At 44.5% G+C, this 17,081-nt stretch overlaps 1 protein-coding gene across 1 annotated transcript in view; it reads right to left on the bottom strand.

The window, feature by feature from the left end:
• JUP (junction plakoglobin) overlaps positions 1–16,737 on the bottom strand; it is a 59,325-nt gene extending 42,588 nt beyond the window's left edge. Inside the window, exon 1 of the mRNA XM_081885822.1 lies at positions 16,582–16,737. Coding sequence (XP_081741948.1) covers positions 16,582–16,736 — 155 coding nt within the window. The 5' untranslated portion in view covers position 16,737. The remainder of the gene's footprint in view (positions 1–16,581) is intronic.
• Between the last annotated feature and the right edge of the window lie 344 nt (positions 16,738–17,081).

Below are 17,081 nucleotides of genomic sequence, written 5' to 3'. Positions count from 1 at the left end.
GATGGGAAGGGGGATGCTGCCTTTTACAAAGTCAGGCCAAGGCAAGAGGCTCTCCATTTCAGTATTAGCTACACCAACTGGCAGCAGCTTTCCAGAGTATCTTTCCCAGCCCTACCTGGAGGTCTTGAGGATTGAACCTGGAACCTTCTAGATGCAGAGCGGGAGCTCTACCACTGAGCAACACCCTTTCCTAGAAGGGGGAACAGGTGGCCTATTGTGGCTTGCTTTATACAACCCATGAGATGATGGCAGAGATGAGATTTTGAACCAAGGATTTTGCCAGTCTCTTACCATAATGTTATACAGTCGTACCTTGGATCCCGAACACCTTGTGAGTCTAACGTTTTGGCTCCTGAACACCGCAAACCTGGAAGTGAGCGTTCCAGTTTGTGGACTATTTTTGGAAGCCAAACGTCTGACATGGCTTCTACAGCTTCCAAACGTTTTGTAAGTCGAACGGACTTCTGGAATGGATTCCGTTTGACTTCTGAGGTACTAGCCATTACAAAGGCTGAGTTTTCTCAGGAAGCCATTGTTACACACTAGACAGACTTGCCACCATAGTAAACTTACAAAGCATGGAACACACACACACACACACACACACACACACACACACAGAGCTGTGCTCTTAATGTGTCCCTTCCCCACCCATTTCATGGCAAAATTCTTGGAAGGAGGCAAAATCAGAGATGGGAGTGTATCACCAGCCATTTTACAGTGCCCTGAGATCTTTTGACGAAGGGCAGTATGTAAATCTAACAAATAAGAAAAATAAATAAAGGACACACCATTTTTATTTTTGCAGGATGGAAATAGCACAAAGCACACCTCGGTCTAAAAATGTACAGGCCTGCAATTATTGTGTTCTTAAGGCAGCATTCTTTTTTAAAAAACAAAAACCAGATGGAGTTATTGTGATTAATTGCAGCATTTCAGGCTGAACATGAAGCTCTGCCAGACTTCTCTATTTATGGGCAAAGGGGGATAATTCTTTCTTCTGTCCAAAGTGCGTTAAATGGGGGAATCTTCTCCATGAATACACAGGAGAACACATGTGCACATGTCTTGTTCATCATGTCTGTTACCATGGAACAACAAAGTCACCAACGCCACCACGAGAAACCATTCCCATCTTGGGCACATCAACAAAGACAAGTTTAACACCTCTTCCTACTACCTACTACCTGCAAGAATTTTGCAGTCAAGAAGGGAAAGAACAAATTGAGCTTGGCTGTGTGTTATTCCACACACCTGTATGCTCCTATAGAAACTGTGTGTTCAATTTAGCTGCTGGAAAAACTCAGCTCTTAAAAGGTTTCTAGTCCTCAGCATTACTAAGAAATCATAGTGAATACTTCCCTTCCCCCTACTCCCTCCCCAAAGCGTCTCTGAAGAAACAGAAGCACAATTATGCCAAGTTAAGGCAATATATGGATATTTGCGTAATAAAGCAGCCATGCCTGATCACTGGTCATGCTAGCTGGGAGTTGTAGTCTGACAAAATCTGGGGGATAGCAAGATGGGGAAGGCAGATCTATCTTAATCCTCAGAAAGAAACCTGGCAGGTCAATTTCTCCAATCCATAAAACAAGAGTTCTACATAGGACCATAAATATTTATTTGACCAATGACATCAAGGTTCATAAATGAGCCAGGATTTCAACTGGGCATCCTGTTTTCCCATCCGACACTCTATATTCAATGGACCAACCTGCTTTCACAGGTGTGGACAATAGGATAGGGACCAGCTCAGGAGTCTGCCTAAGTAGAATCCAGGAACAGGGGCCCTGTGCTTCAAGAAAAGAAAGTAGCAGCTGCAGATATTGGGGTTTGCCATACATTGAGGAAGAAATAGGGCTATGGTCTTCTGCAGGAACACTTGGGTCTAATTGAGCTACAGCCTCTTAGAAATTACACTACAGCAAGCCAGGACTTAACCAGCAAGGGGAACTGGCTGATGCAAGTTTAATTACCCGATGTACTCAAACAAATGGGCTTGCTCTTCTCTAACGACTCACATATACAGCCAAAAAGCAGTTAATCTTGTTTGGCATTAATACCAAAAGTAGATGCTGTGTTTTGTTATGCTCACAATCCCACTCTACATCCCCTGCGTGGAGGGGAGGGTGGAGAGACGAGAAACAAAAACACACAACATACTGCCACAAGTTGCCTTCTTACTAAATTTGCTGGCAGCTTGAAGATTTGGGTACACATAGATTGACACTGCTACAGCTTGAATTAAAATGGTTCTGCAGAGAAGGTGCTTGTTCACAAGAGACAGAGACCCAGGGGGACAAAGGGCAGGTCTCAGCTGTTGCAGGCAAGACAAGCAAAACAAAAGGCAAAAATAAAACTCATCCAAGTGATGCTGTTTATCCAGCAAGGCTTGAGTGAAATTCCAAGTGCCTAGCAGCTTGAGCACCTAAAAATTTACATCATGTCATCTAGGCCTGTTGAAGTTCCTGTACTTGCTTCCTACCCTCTTCTGCATCCAGCCACAAACTCCTTTCCTTTCCTTTGAAAGCTCACTCCCACATTTCTGCATCTCTACGATGCCTTTTCTGGCCTTGGGTTAGCCATTTATCCTGATTCTCTATCCCACACAAGCTGCCTTCAAGCTTTTCAGACCAGAGGTCCTATCATTAGTATCAGCTTACAGCATGGGGTACATTTTGTATCTTCCACAACAAATCTGACTCCCTGCTTTCCCCAGGCTCTTCTCGTTCTTCCAAAGATGAGCATGGTACCACTGAGGTTTGAACCATCTTAGGAAAGGCCACCTAGGACAACTGGGTCATTAGAGTCTAAGAGCAATGCATTAGGCTCAACTGCCTCCCAAACCCACAAGAGAAAATTATGGAGATTCAGATTTACAGGTCTTCACAAGTAGCCAGGTTTTGGTCATCCAAGTGTGAAGTATGACAACTCCCCTCCCTCTAGCTGTCAGTTAAATGTCAAGAAGTACATAGGGTAGAATCCAGATGTCTTGACTTGATGCTTAGCAATAAAACCATGCTCTGCGTCAGGAAGAAGAAACCACCACAGTGCTAGTTAAATGAAGCCCATACGTCTGCATGCAATCGCGTCTGTATTAAGGAGCCTCGGCTTTTAAAATCTCCTCCCGCCCTGTTTGTTGAAAGCCATTTAAGAATGAAATGACTGAAGCATTATGAAATGCCTACAGGCCTGGCAGGGTATGCAGGGGGGAGGGAGAAAACCAATCAAAGATGGCAGATTTAAAACAGATCTTTCAAACCTCTATCTAATTAGAAACATCTTGGCGTCTCCTGATGTGTTTTTCCCCCAGCAGAGCCATTTTATGAAATATACATTATCTCAAGAGACAGGAGGGAGGCGGCTTCTATTTGTCAGGCGCATCTCAGGCAAGAGCAGGGTGCTATGCTGAGGGAAATAATAAAACTTCAAAGCTAAACAACCGATTGTCATCTGAAACTCCCTTAGAAAACCAATAAGGTACAAGTATGGCTGAGTGCACGCTGAAGATTTGGGGTCTTTTTCACTTGATTTGTAATTCTCCATGCAACATGCAAAATCACCACATTTCATACCACAGGAATAAGAGGAAAGACTGTATTACTTCAGGAATAGCCGTGCACAGGGTGGATATGGCCCACAAAAGTACTTGTTCCCCACAGGCCCTAACAAATCGGAATGATGACTTTTGCCCACCTCAAGAAAAAAAAGGCAACAATCTATATTTTAATGCCATTATCTCCATTTGGGTTATGTAAGGTAGCAGCTGCACAAAAACACACATGCTTGGTAATTGTGAAGCCCATAATTACAGGTGACACCAGTTTTATGAGAGAGCCTGACCATCTGTGAGGAAACTAGGCTGCCCCACAACACACACGTCTGGCCTTATGGACCACTGGTGGAAGAACAGAGACTCTAACTTTCCTGCAGCAAACAGGGCACTGAGCCAAGGGGAAACAAAACTGAGATGATCCATCACAGAGAAGATCCATTGAGGACACCAATTTTGGCCTAGCACGGCGCCATATAACGAAAGACTGTGAAAGTCTGTCCCTGGAAATGCTCACCCAACAAAGCTTGGTTCAACCAATTGAGGCTTGTAATCCTAGAGGTTTGGGGGGTTTGCCGGGGGGGGGGGGGAGAGACATTAGGGCAGTAAATATCTAGTCAAAAAGAATAAAGAAAAGCTGCCCAAGTGTGGTATTCTTTCCTCATGAAGACAGCTGTCCAGATTCAAAGACACACAGAACCTTGCTATAACATTGTGCCTGTGAGCCTCACACAGAATTCTGCCCCACAACTGAAGTAAAGTAATATATAGTATGCTGCTTAGCTTCAGAGGAAGCCCCACTTAATCATTAAAGGGGCCTGGCTCCCAAACACAAGTGTGCATACAGGGTTGTAGTCTTTAGTTCAAACTTACTCACAGAATCCTTAAGTTGCAGTGGCCTCTCTGGGTTATTCATACAGCCTAATGAGTTCTTTTCTACTTTTATCCATTTCTTCCTACAAGCTTTTCCCTGCTGAAAATCACAACAACAAACATTGACAGAGAATAGGCACAGGGCCTCTTGGATGGGCTGGGTGGAATTTGCCCTGATGAATTAAGGGAAAGCCTGGAGCTTGCAGGTGCTTGCAAAATGCTCTGATGAGAAGCAAAGCCACATTGCACAAAGTACCGAGTTAAGACTTCTGCACGCCACAGAAATCAGACCACAACTGGCTATATTTGTCTATATAAAGGAAGAGAGGGAGGAGTCCTGGGAGTGATTACACATCCATGTTCCTTACCAAATTTACGCACACTAACAAGCTATTTAATCAAACACTTCAGGAACAGGAAAAATCCAAACAAATCTCTATCAGAAATTAAAGGGTTTGCTGGAAAGCCAGAGATCCCACCACCACCGAAACTCTGTGTGAAATACACTAGGTACTGGAGACAGACAGTTCACCTGTCCTGCATCCTTTTCTTCCTGTAGAGAAGACTGTCCTAAATGAAATGCAGTCATACCTTGGGTTAAAGTTGCTTCAGGTTGAGTGTTTCCGGGTTGCGCTCCACGGTTTCGCCACTTGTACATGCGCAGATGCTCAAAATGACAACATGCACATGTGCAGAAGCAGCGAATCGCGACCCACACATGCGCAGACGCGGGTTGCGTTCTCTTCAGGATGCGGATAGGGCTCCGGAACGGATCCTGTTCGCATCCACAGGTACCACTGTACTATGGTTATCCCAGGTCTCTCTAGATATGCTTTCTAAAGAAGCTGCCACACACATTTTCAATAAGAGAATGGGGCCTACTCCAATAATGTTCATACATAAACCAACAGTTTAAGAGCAGAAATAACTGCTCATTTTTAAAATAAGTTTGCATTCCTGTTCCCTCTCCCTTGAATTCCTCTAAGAGAAAAAGGACAGTTCAGGAGTGAAAGTGCAGTGGGAATCGGAAACTGAAGCAACTCTTCATGTAAGCATGGGCCCAGCTGGGCTCCGCTCCCCCACCTTGGCCTTCTGCAGGCAGCTTCTGCTACCACATCATAGGTGAGCAAAAAGAAAGAGGTGTTTCGACCATCAAATTAAGTGCAGTTGACAGGCTCCGATCACTCCTGCAGCCTGTGTGCTGCACATGTGATGCAACGCAGAGACAGCATGACAGTTCAGAGAACACCGATCACTGCGTGAGGCCACTGAAGCAGCATCAGGGTTTCTGGGACTGTTGCACATCATCTCAAGCATGAATGTGAACCAAAGGGCTAAGAAAACTTACAGCGGGGAGCAACGTATTAAGTCGCAAACAGCATGGTCCTGTGGGTCTAAGATGCAAGACATACTTCCAGCAGTCCAGTCATTGTGACACCGCATGACTTTGAAATGAGTCATGTTGTGCAACCAAAACACCTAAATTTAAGCCCCTAATAGGAGAGGAAGTCAAGGGAAATTCTGAGCTCAAATTCAATATGTTAATACTCATTTGCACTCAACTTACTTAAATGAACTGGGTATGTGTAGAAGAAAGGCATGGTAGGCAACTTGGAAAATGGGGGAGAGGTGGAGAGGAAAATTCAATCATGATGAGAAGCCATCTGATGTACAGACAACCTCTTGGCCGCCAGTACACACACAAGCAGCATCAATAAATAGACCCCACATGCAAAGTGCACATTAGAACATTTGAAAGCAACCACTCCATGAGTCAAGCAAGCCAAGTCAAGAAAAAAAAAACAGGGAAGACAAAGCTGCTAGCCAGTCTGGACACTGGATGAATCCAAATATTGCAACTATGCAAAGTCGATCGGTAGCTTATACAGTGGCAAGAAATGGGGGCCTGAAATGGCCAATGGAAATCCAGCCCTAGTCTCAACAGCCATGAAGACTACAAGCCGGCTTCCAAAAAATGCTTTCTAGACACAGAACCGAAAGCAAACAAAACACTGTGTCCTCTCTTTAACTATATGTCCACACACCTCCAAACAAAATACAGAGCTATATATAGAACCTTTGACTTTACTGAGTCTGGCAGCATAACAGGAAGTGAACCCTATATACAAGGAAAAACAGCACCCTAACCGCAAATGAAATTAAGGTTCAGCTTTCCAAACAACCTGCTGGTATCAGAGAAGACTGTACTGAACAGCCTTAATAAACTGCAATTGTTCTGACAGGCAGTTTCTGAAAGCCTTCGAATATTGACAGAAACCATTTGAATGCCACTTGTTTCTTTGGGTTCGTTTGCACCGTGTGGCTAGACAAGACAGTGAAGGTGCATCCCTAGAGACCAATCTGAGCAGACTTGGTACCGTTTATGATCCTTAGCAAGGATTGTCCCAACAGTCAGCAACAAGCTGCCAAAGGCTTGGCGGGAGAAGGAGCTTATTTGGAGCCAAGCCACTAAAAATGTACACAGTCCCAAAGTAGATGGCCAAGGATTTCAGCAATTTACTCACTCGCTACACATTTATGAAGATATCATATTCCCTTCTACCATCCAGATCAAAGCAACCAAACATTGGGGGGGGGGGGGATTCAACAAAATTAAAGACTAGGAGACAGCTAAAGTTTCTCCCACATTGCTATGTAATACACTTGCCTACATTGTGATGTGATTGTATTACATGGGCTACTGCAGCTCCTGCCCACTTTGCACAGAACACCTGCCCACCGTTTATTATGCAAGTGCATCTATCCATCACATGGCTGAGTAGGTGAAGCTACAATAATGCAGTCTCAGCTTTTCGCTGTTCCCCAAATGTATTCTGCTTTCCCCACCCCTGAACTGGGAATGCGGTGGGCAAAATAAAAAGCTTGTTCCTGTATTAAGAGCTCTTCAAAGGAAGCTCCCTGTTGCCGCCCCTCTTCTGGCAACAGAAGTGGAGCTGGGTTTTTGCCCTCCCGCCCCTGAAGCCAGGGTTGGCCTGGCTTAATAAGACTACAATATTGTACAAACATAACTTTTATATGCACTGCTAAACAAAACAAAACAAAACATTGTGTGATTCACTTTATTGAGATGTTAGCTTTACTGCGGTGGTCTGGGACCAAACGTGCAATATCTCTAAGGTATGCTTGTAAATGTAATCCCATGTATGCAGCACTGAATACAACCCTAAAAATAAATACTATACACCTTCGGGCACCAGGCAAAAACATTCCTCTTTAACCAGGCCTTTGGCTGATTGGCATCTGATGCCCTTTTAAATGTGTTGTGGAAAGAGACCTTGTTGGGATGTCTTTGTTAATGTTTTTATTATGCATTTTGTGGTTTTTATATTGTAATTTTATGTTGTGAGATCTATGGATGAAGGACAGTACGCAAATTTAATAAATAAAAACATCATCATCGTCACCATCCGTTCATCAGGTCTAGCCATGATCCCTGAAACCATTTCATCAGGCCATGACTAAGAAAGTGCACTGCTACATAACATTATTTATTTATTTATTTATTTTTGCATACCATTTGGCCCCACCATTGTATCTTTAGCATTAACTATTTTATGGATTCACACATGCAAAGATCCACTGAGTGGTAATGGAAGCTAGAAACAAAACCTATTTTCCTATTGAAAAAGTTTGTCATGCTTTTAGGAAATGAACTTGGGAACAGGGAAGGTGCAGTATTCTCCAGAACAGTTATTTTCAGATACTTTAACAACCCTTCCACTGCGGTTCCTCCAATGCCCCTGGGGGGAGTATAGGAGCCTACAGGGCAGCACTGAATTGATTTGCATGGCAATGCAAGAAGAATGGGAAATGATACACACACAGACACAAACACATCCAGCAGGCCAATTGCTGTCATGATTACATGTTTCTTCAAAATCCGAACCTTCTATCAGATCAGTAGCTGACTCCCACCCCCATATTGAAACATTTCATATGCGAGAAAACCCAATTCAAATACATTAAAAATATCAACACGTGAAGTCTAGACTTTGACATTCTGAGTCCAATGGTTTAAATAATTTAAGATAGTGATCTTAACCTGCTTGGATTTTTCATGGCCTCCATTTTCCTAATCTGATGCAGAGACAGCAGAGATACACATTTCTTATTACAAACCCACAGCCTTAGGAACAAAAGTGGTCTGTAAACCTAGAATACATTAGCCTACAATTAAGGAAGATGTGCCAGACAGTTTGTAACTGGTATTCCTCTTAAATGTTCACATGATATCTTTTTCAGCAATAGCCTTTAACCATGGACACACCCATAACATGGACTGCTGAGACAATAGACCATAAAAAATCTATTGTTCAGAAGTGGCTGCCGTGCATGTTTCTATGATGCCCAGATGTTTTCTGGGCTTCAAAACATCTTTCCTGGAAGACGCTTGCTGCTGCTGCAATTAAGATGAGTTTGCCCCTCAAATAAAGAATCATTCCTTTCTGACCCTTTGCTTGCTAGGAAATCAATCACCTATTGAAACTGTCAAAACTATCACCAGAGTAAAAAAGTATTATTGTGCTCCCTAGAAAACTAAAAGCAGCCAAGTTAATTTAAGACAAATTTGCAGGGAAATGGATTTCTCATGACATTGTCTGGAAGCTTTCCAAACTGAGGAATTACAGGGTCCACATTTCCAGAGACAGCTTAATTGAGTCTTCTGTGCTTTTTGCAGCCTACTTTGATAAACATCAGCAAAGTACGAGATGGGCAGAAAGCTTTCATTGCATCCATTGTTAGACCCATCTATTCATTTACGAATCACAGGTTTTAATATATGTTTTAAAACAAGGGAGATGCTCTTTCCATCCTAATCCCAAAAAGGGTGTTTAGCACTGATGCCATGGCTCTAAATACTCTACAGGCATCTCTCAATTTAGGAATTGTACTAATGTTTGCCAAAGAAACAAAACTGGTGTGTCAATTTGGAGAAAGGGCTTAACTTTAGTCAATATCCTCTCCAAAGAGATACCTGTAGCAATTAATGCAAGTTAAATACATAAGGCTAACAAAACATTAACCTTTACCGAGCTGTTAGCCGGATGTCAAGGAGACATTTATGTCTCTCCCATTCAGTTATCAGAGAGCAGCAGAGACAGCTCTTGAATCCGAATGCCACAAACTCTCATTAGGGCCAACACCTGCGAGGTTAATTCACGTCACACACATTTCCCACTTTTGATAAAAGCATGCTGTGCACACAAACTGGAAGCTGCAATTGGCAACAGCTCCTGAGCTCCTTATCTGCTGCATGATTACAGACATGAGGTTCTCCATCAAATATTGCCGTGTTTACCTGTTTACTAGTCAGCCCCATAAGGTGAAAATTGGCTTAAGGGTTAAAAAGGTTGTAACCAGTCCCAGCAACATTACGCCCCCCCCCCCAATATGGTAACATAGTATTTCTGATCTAACACATTTCATTCCAAAGGAGAAGCCAGGGCAAAGTCTTAACAGAAAGTGAAACCAAATTACTGGAGACAACTCTGAAATGCTGACCACCTCATCTGCCTCAATGAATCTATTTTATGTGTTACAGGTAGCCCAGCTCTACAGTTTTATGGTATGTGTCTCAAGGTCTTTGTCATGATACCCAATTCCAATGTACGTACCCCAGAAAATCTTGGGTATTGGTCTTTTGCAAAGGAAACAGCACCATTCAGGAAGGCAGCACCATTCAGGAAGGTAGAAAGAGAACATGATTCATGTGACAGTATAAGGAATTCTATCTTAATTAAGAGACAGAATGGCTATACTGAATAAAACAATTAAAGTTACCATGAGTATAACCATTCACAAAATTAGCTGCAACACTTAGGAAAGGCTATCCTGACATTCTGCTTATCAACTCTGAAATACTATGTAATGATTCCACATATGTTTGCCATGTTGTTCATGCACTGACTTGCAAATTTATGTGTTTCCATTCAAGATGCTCAACTCGCTAGGCATTACCACTGCCAGTTTTTAACCTTACCACAGAGCTGTCCCTTACAAGCTGTTTGTTCTAGCTGTGCATTTCCTTGATCAAACCTATAATGCATCTATGATTTTAGACAGAGAAGCAAACACGCATGTGTCACTGCAGTTGCGAAAACTTCAGGTGAACCAATTTTACTGCTGTGATTCCAATGCAAACAGTACAGCATAACATCTGGCATAGCTTCCAAATAGCATCAACTATCATTTTAAGAATTTTGCTAGGATGCTTCAGGTACATAGTTCCCTGTCCCTACAGACTACTAAGCCGGATGACCCAGCTAACTCACAGATGAAGAACCTGAAAGCTGAAGCAATAAGGACAAATTCCTAGCATCTCCCAAGTGTTTTGGAACAACATAAAGAATGTTATATGACGCTCATTTTCCCCTCCAAGGCAGAAATCAGGTATGACTTGTTCTAGGAGGGCCACACCTTGGGAAACAAAGCACTCGAACTCAAACCTATATGATTTCCATGTCATCCAGCACATGTAAGTCGCCCTGATCAGTTTAAAGGCCAAGCCAGGTGCACTTTCATAGCCTTCTCAGGAAAGCGCAAAATGTGGTCTCCACGTGTTTTAAGCATAGTTTAACTGATTGGCCCTTATTTATTTCCATTAAATGTGCACACAGGCCGAGCATTCCTGGTATAAACTGCTCACAGGAATGAAGTCACACAACTACGTTACCATGAGCATAATGTGCAATGGGCAGGAGCAATCCTAATCCTAGCTGCGCACCAGCAGAGTGTGGTAGGGTGGCATGGCCACCACCACATCCAGAGTCTTGCCACACATGCCATAGTCTGTGCTATGCCGTCTTGGAGCAGCCATAGCAATTGGACCTGATGCCCTCAAATGATGGCAGCTGAGTCCAAAGCCAGCTCAGCTCCTACTCAAATGTCCCATTTGAAGGCTCTGAAAAGCCACCAGTGGTACTTCTGTCCACCCTTTTGGAAGACGCAATGGGGAGCTCCAGGGAAGTGATGCCAATATCAATCCACAGGCAAAGGCTGGTGGAGCTGTTTAGACCTGGGCAGAGGGAGACCACCACAACCAAGTCCTCACTTGTGCGGCAGTTCAGTTTGGATTGCAGACTTAGCCCAGCTAACTAGACCATTTCTACCCACTTTGGGCTATTTTCTCGTGGCAAATGAGAAGCACAAGGAGGCATGTCCACCAATACAAAAAGTACTTAACTAATACATTCTTAAAATACAGAAATCTTTATCTGAACAAGCCGCATCAGTATAATTGACTTAATCTCTGAATGTGGGGTTGTTGTTTTTTTGCATAAATGTTCAAAATGAAAGACTTAAAGGACAAACATTCTTCAGGATTCCCAGTTATGATGAGCCGAATAATACAAACCATAATAACCACATTGAGGTCCTCAGAAAGGAAGCTGGTCCACTGATGTGTGTGTGTGTGTTTTAAATGGAGCAAGTTGTATTTGCAGTAAAAGCAGTCATATTATGTCCAGATACCCCCACATTTTCAGTACAATCATCGTTTAGCAAACTTAAGACTTCATCTTCCAGCATTACCCTAATGTAGGAAGCATTCAAGCTAAAAACATAGTTATATGGCACTACAGAAAACATTAAGCGGGGAAGCAGGGGGACAGTGGGAATAACTTACATGACCTTTCGGCCACATCCTAAAGTTTTTGAGAGCCATAGCTGTAAAGACCATTACAAAAATCTATATGCAGAACTTAAATGCTGGCAAAGACTCTTGCATACTGGTTTGTCTTGATCTTGGGAGTCAAATTTAAGACCTGCTTGGCTCTTTGAGGAGGCACATAGTAGCACTTGCACATACATGCCTGCATTCATTTTATTAAAGTGATCTTCCATGTAGATTGGATCTCTCATCTCTCTCTCTCTCTCTCTGGCACCTTATTATGAGCAGCTTTTCCTTTCCCAGGCAACTCCCAGTCTTATCCTTTCATCTGTGCTGCAAGCCTGATTAATTAAGCGAATCATTTGGCTAATGCAATTAGAACACCCTTCGCCTCACCCTCTGCCAGGACTAAAAGGCAGCAGAATATAAAAGAATCCCCAACTAAAATTCAGCAGTTTCCTTCAGGCTGAGGACATCTAAAAACTTTACATGTCCAAGGAAATTGGGGTGGGTTGGGGGGGGGGAGAGAGAACACAACTTTCCAAATGTCAGAGCATCAGGAAAGTTTAAAACAAATATCACCAGAAGATGTGTGCACACTGCCAGAGCTCAAAAGCAAGCTTCTTGTTGGCTTATGAATGCGGGCATTCAGATAGCAATCAGAATCCAAGAACCACATTATAGGCTCCTCTGCTCAAATCTCCCAGGGAGCCATGTACAAAGAAGAGAGGCGGTGTCTAGAGAAGCACGCTTAGCCATCATTGCGGCAACACATATCGCAACAGCTCCTGTATGGAACACCCTGAGATTTGCACATTTTGTTTCAAATTCCAAGCCCTTATAGTTGTAGAGGGGAAATGCTACAAGCATACTTCCTTGGTAGGGTGCCGGATTTTAGCGGAATATACGTAAGAACAACATATCTAAAAACCAGGTGATTAGAAATACAAAAGTCGGGGGTGTTATGGTGTAGTACTGGTGCCACTATCATTGCTGTTAATCATCGCTGGAGCACTTATGGGTTAAGTGAGGACAACAAGAAAAAAATGTAACAACCCCATTTTCTGATTACAGAACTGAGAGGACATGCAGCTGGTCCAGAGATAATGGATAACTTCAAAGCAGAGGTGAAATGCGAACCTTCATCTCCCAGGTACTAACAAACTACATCCTATTCACAGGATCATATCAGCTTCAGGAATTCTAGTCCAGCTCTCTGTATCCAAGCCCAACCTGCATAAGAAGAATTCAAAGATGGCTTACAAAACCAAAGTTCACACAAATCTGGTTAGGGTGTCATAATTATTTTTTTACGTCCATAGAACATGGGGTCTCTCTTTAATGCACAATACCAGCTCCTTGCACACTGAAAGCAATATATAATCTTCCTAGCATGCACAGTTAAGTACAGCTGCTTATTCCAAGGTCATACAGAAGCTCCACCACAAACCCACGAAAATGAAATCTTAGCTGCAAGTGCCCACTTCCTTTTCTCTAATCACAAGAGTGTCATTCCTGTTTGCTCATACACACAATCTGTCCATTATATAAGTTGGTAAGAAGACAGCTGAGTATGAGTGGGGGGAAATGGAAGAGACAGGATACGCAAACAAGACAGGCTCCTCAGTGGCTTCTTGGTTTCCAGTTTCCCTCTACCAGAACACCGCCCAGCTTCTTGTGAAACACACCAAGGTTCCCACATGACTCACTCAGCATACAGACAAAGCAGCAAAATGTCTGGCATTCTGGGTCTTTTAAAACAATAATAGCACAGCTACGTCAGAAAGCAAACATGTCAAGACACTAATGGTTTAAGCAATAGGCCTAGAAATAGGCAACATTCCTTTGAGCTACAGAAGGTTTTCTTTTTTAACAGAGTGCCCAAGAAACGATGGGCACGGGGAGAGTCAGGTTCACGCAAGAATATACCTCCTTCTGTAACTAATAGCAATTCCACAGCTACAGTGAAGTCCATTTTTCTCTTTCCAAACTTGCTTGAGAGAGAAGCGCAATGATTACACACCAGCACCATACATAGCAGCCCCTCCCAGTTGGGAATTCTGACAGCTAATAAAGTAGATTTGTTCATCTCACTGAGATTCTCACACAATTTTGTGATCACTTCACTACTCTCTTAAATAACACAGTTCTCCAAAGTACCCAGTGCTGGGAACATTTGTTTGAGGGTGCCAATTTTGGTAAAAATCCAGTTTCCCCTTTCCAACAACCCTGTATAACGTAACTTTAGCTTTGTTCCACATTAAGGGGAATCTAGGTAATTTGTAAGGAGAGCTCATAGTTATGGAACCTGAGACATTACTTATATCCATATTAATGCAGAAACAGTTGATATTCAAATCAAAACAGTTAATTGCAGAGCACATTTAGAGGCACTCTAAGAGGCCCTTCAAAGATCATCAAAATTACTTCCTGAAAGTCATCAGGAATCAATTGACATATTGTTGGTCTCTCCACAGTAAGCTAAGGTTTATATCACACTGAGATTTGGTGAGGTAGGGAAGAGCCTTTGGAAGGAGGAGAGGGTCTTCACATCTCTGTACCTACTTGCCGTTAAAAGGAAGAATAATCTGATTATTTTGTTCTGACCAGGACTATTATGAAAGGCATTTTTGCTGATTTCTGTGAGCAGTTCCACAGCTTAAAGAAACAGACATTCAGTTATCCCAAATATGCCTGAAATCCCAATGGCCATCATATTAACTCCTTTAATTACTTGCACTTTATAGGGAATGAGAATATAGAATTGCTTCTTTCTTCAAAAGAATTATATTAAAATGGCTGAGGGATGGTGAGTAATTTGCTTCTGGGACAACACTGATCAAAGGGCGTGTCTGGGAGAGGCATTACGAAACTGCAACATACAACAGGGGAATACATGACACAAACTCCACAAATGCTCTTTAAAATCATAAATGTGAAAAGTACCAAGGAGACTGCCACTCCTTATTTGCACAGGAATATTGTTAAGTCACACATTACTTTTAACGGTACACACTTTTCAGCTGGACACAGGCAGGTGGTATAGACAAGCTTCACTCCCTTCACCACCAAACAGAATGCTACCGAACTGTCACATATAGAGACATGGACTATTTACGCCTTGACTTTCAATCCAGTGCAAGACACAAAAGCCCACAATTCTAGGAAAGCAGATTCTTGCAAAATTCCAAGTCAAAGACACAACCCCAACTTTCCTATAAAATTCATGCAACTTGCCACAAACATGATCTTTCCTCATCCCATGTAAACAAGCATATTTGCTTTCACTCATACTGCCAGCGTTCCTCATTATTCTGGAGACAAAAACCCATGACACTTCCAAGGGCACCAACCCCCAAACAGAAACAAGCGCAACTCCAAACTAAAGGATCTTCTTGTGATTCCCTGTCCCAATTAGTTTAGCCATCTACTGCCTTCCCTTTCCCACCAGACGGAACTCCCTGAATCCACAATCTGTAATGGTTTGCCCTTCTCAACTTCAGGAAAGACTTCCCGCAGTGGACCCCCACATCCCTAGCCATAACAGAGATCCTCCCTGTCAGCCTTTCTCTCCAGTGCTTGCATCTCTCCCCCACTGACCCATAACCCCAGCCTAGGACTCAAGGACGATCCCTTCCCCATCCCTCAAATATGCTTTGCAGCCCCCATGGGCTCGCTGCTATTTCCAGATGCCTGTCTCCTACTGACCTGTTCCCGAATTAGTCCACCTCACAATCTTGTGCGCTGCACCCCCCCCCGTCCTCACACTGCATGAACCCCCCACCATTCGACCCCCGCCTTCAGACCCACTTTGGATCCAGGCACCCAACAGCCCCATAACCCCTGGAAGTGCAAAACCGTCCAGCACAGCCCCTTTAGACCAACAGGGGGCCATGAAGGCAGCCCCTCCCTATCCAGCTCGCCCCCTTCTAATCCAAAAAGGGGGGGGCCCTACAAAAAACAACCCCACAGATGCAGTCCCCATAATGGTGACCCCTCACTCCTCCTCAGAAAGCACACGCCTTAGATGCCCTTAAGGCGCTAACGCTTTCTTGCCTGTCCCCCAGCCCCACAATACGACCCCCACCCGCCCCCGGGACCTTTTCGCCCACCCACGCCAGGGCACTCCCAGTCCTCGCTAAGACCCTTCTGTGACTCACACGAGGCTGGTTCCCTTGCTCCCACCCGAAAAAGCACCACAAGGCTTAACCTTTGCCCGCCAGCCTTGCTCCTGGGAGGGAGAGAGAAGTTTCGGGTCATGGGCTCCACTCACACCCCCCGACCCCAAATCCCTCCGCACTGACTCCAATGCAAGTCCCTCCCCGGGTCTTACTTTGCATTTGTAGTTTCCTCCCTAGCAACTCCCCTCTAACCTGAAGAGGAAACCCACCCGCTTCCCCCGCCAAGGGCCGCCGCCTCCCGCCAGCGTCTCCTCAGGAGCCCACCTAGGGCGGCCCCCCCCCCACTTCCCTCCAGGGACCCTCGGCCCACGCGCACCCCCACCCCTACCCCTCCGACGACCCACCTGCCGGCCCCGTCGCCACCGCCCTGCTCGCCTCTCGCTCCGCTCCACCCCGCGCCGAGTGACTCGCTCCAACGAACAATAGGGGTGAACAGAGACCTTGCCGGAGCCCAGCCCTGATCCCCATGGACACAGGCCACGCCCCCCGAGACCCTCATTGGCCGCTGCGCTGGCGAGGCGGGGGGGAGGAGAAGCCTCCTCTCCCGCCCGCCACGCCCTGGGCTCGGTGTTTTAACGCCTTGATTGGAGGCGAAGGATAGGTGGCGACGGCACGCGGGGGAGGGGGGGAAAGGGTGGAGTCTGGAAGGGCGGGCGCGCGGAGCCGCCAGGTGTGGGCGGGGCCAGGCGAGAAGGGGGCGGGGTTAAGTAACTGTCGGCGGAGGGATGGGGATTTTGTGAGGCGAAACGGGGCGGGGGGAGGCGTTCAAATTTCAGCCGTTGGAGGAGTATTTGGGGGGGGGGGGCCCGGCGCTTTAAAAGCCGTATTGTGAGGGTCCAAAGAA

Source organism: Podarcis melisellensis (assembly GCF_964234715.1).
Source record: "Podarcis melisellensis genome assembly, chromosome: 13".
Lineage (NCBI taxonomy): Eukaryota > Metazoa > Chordata > Lepidosauria > Squamata > Lacertidae > Podarcis > Podarcis melisellensis.
The sequence above is the reverse complement of the archived record's forward strand: the minus strand, read 5'-3'. Positions and strand labels throughout refer to the sequence as shown.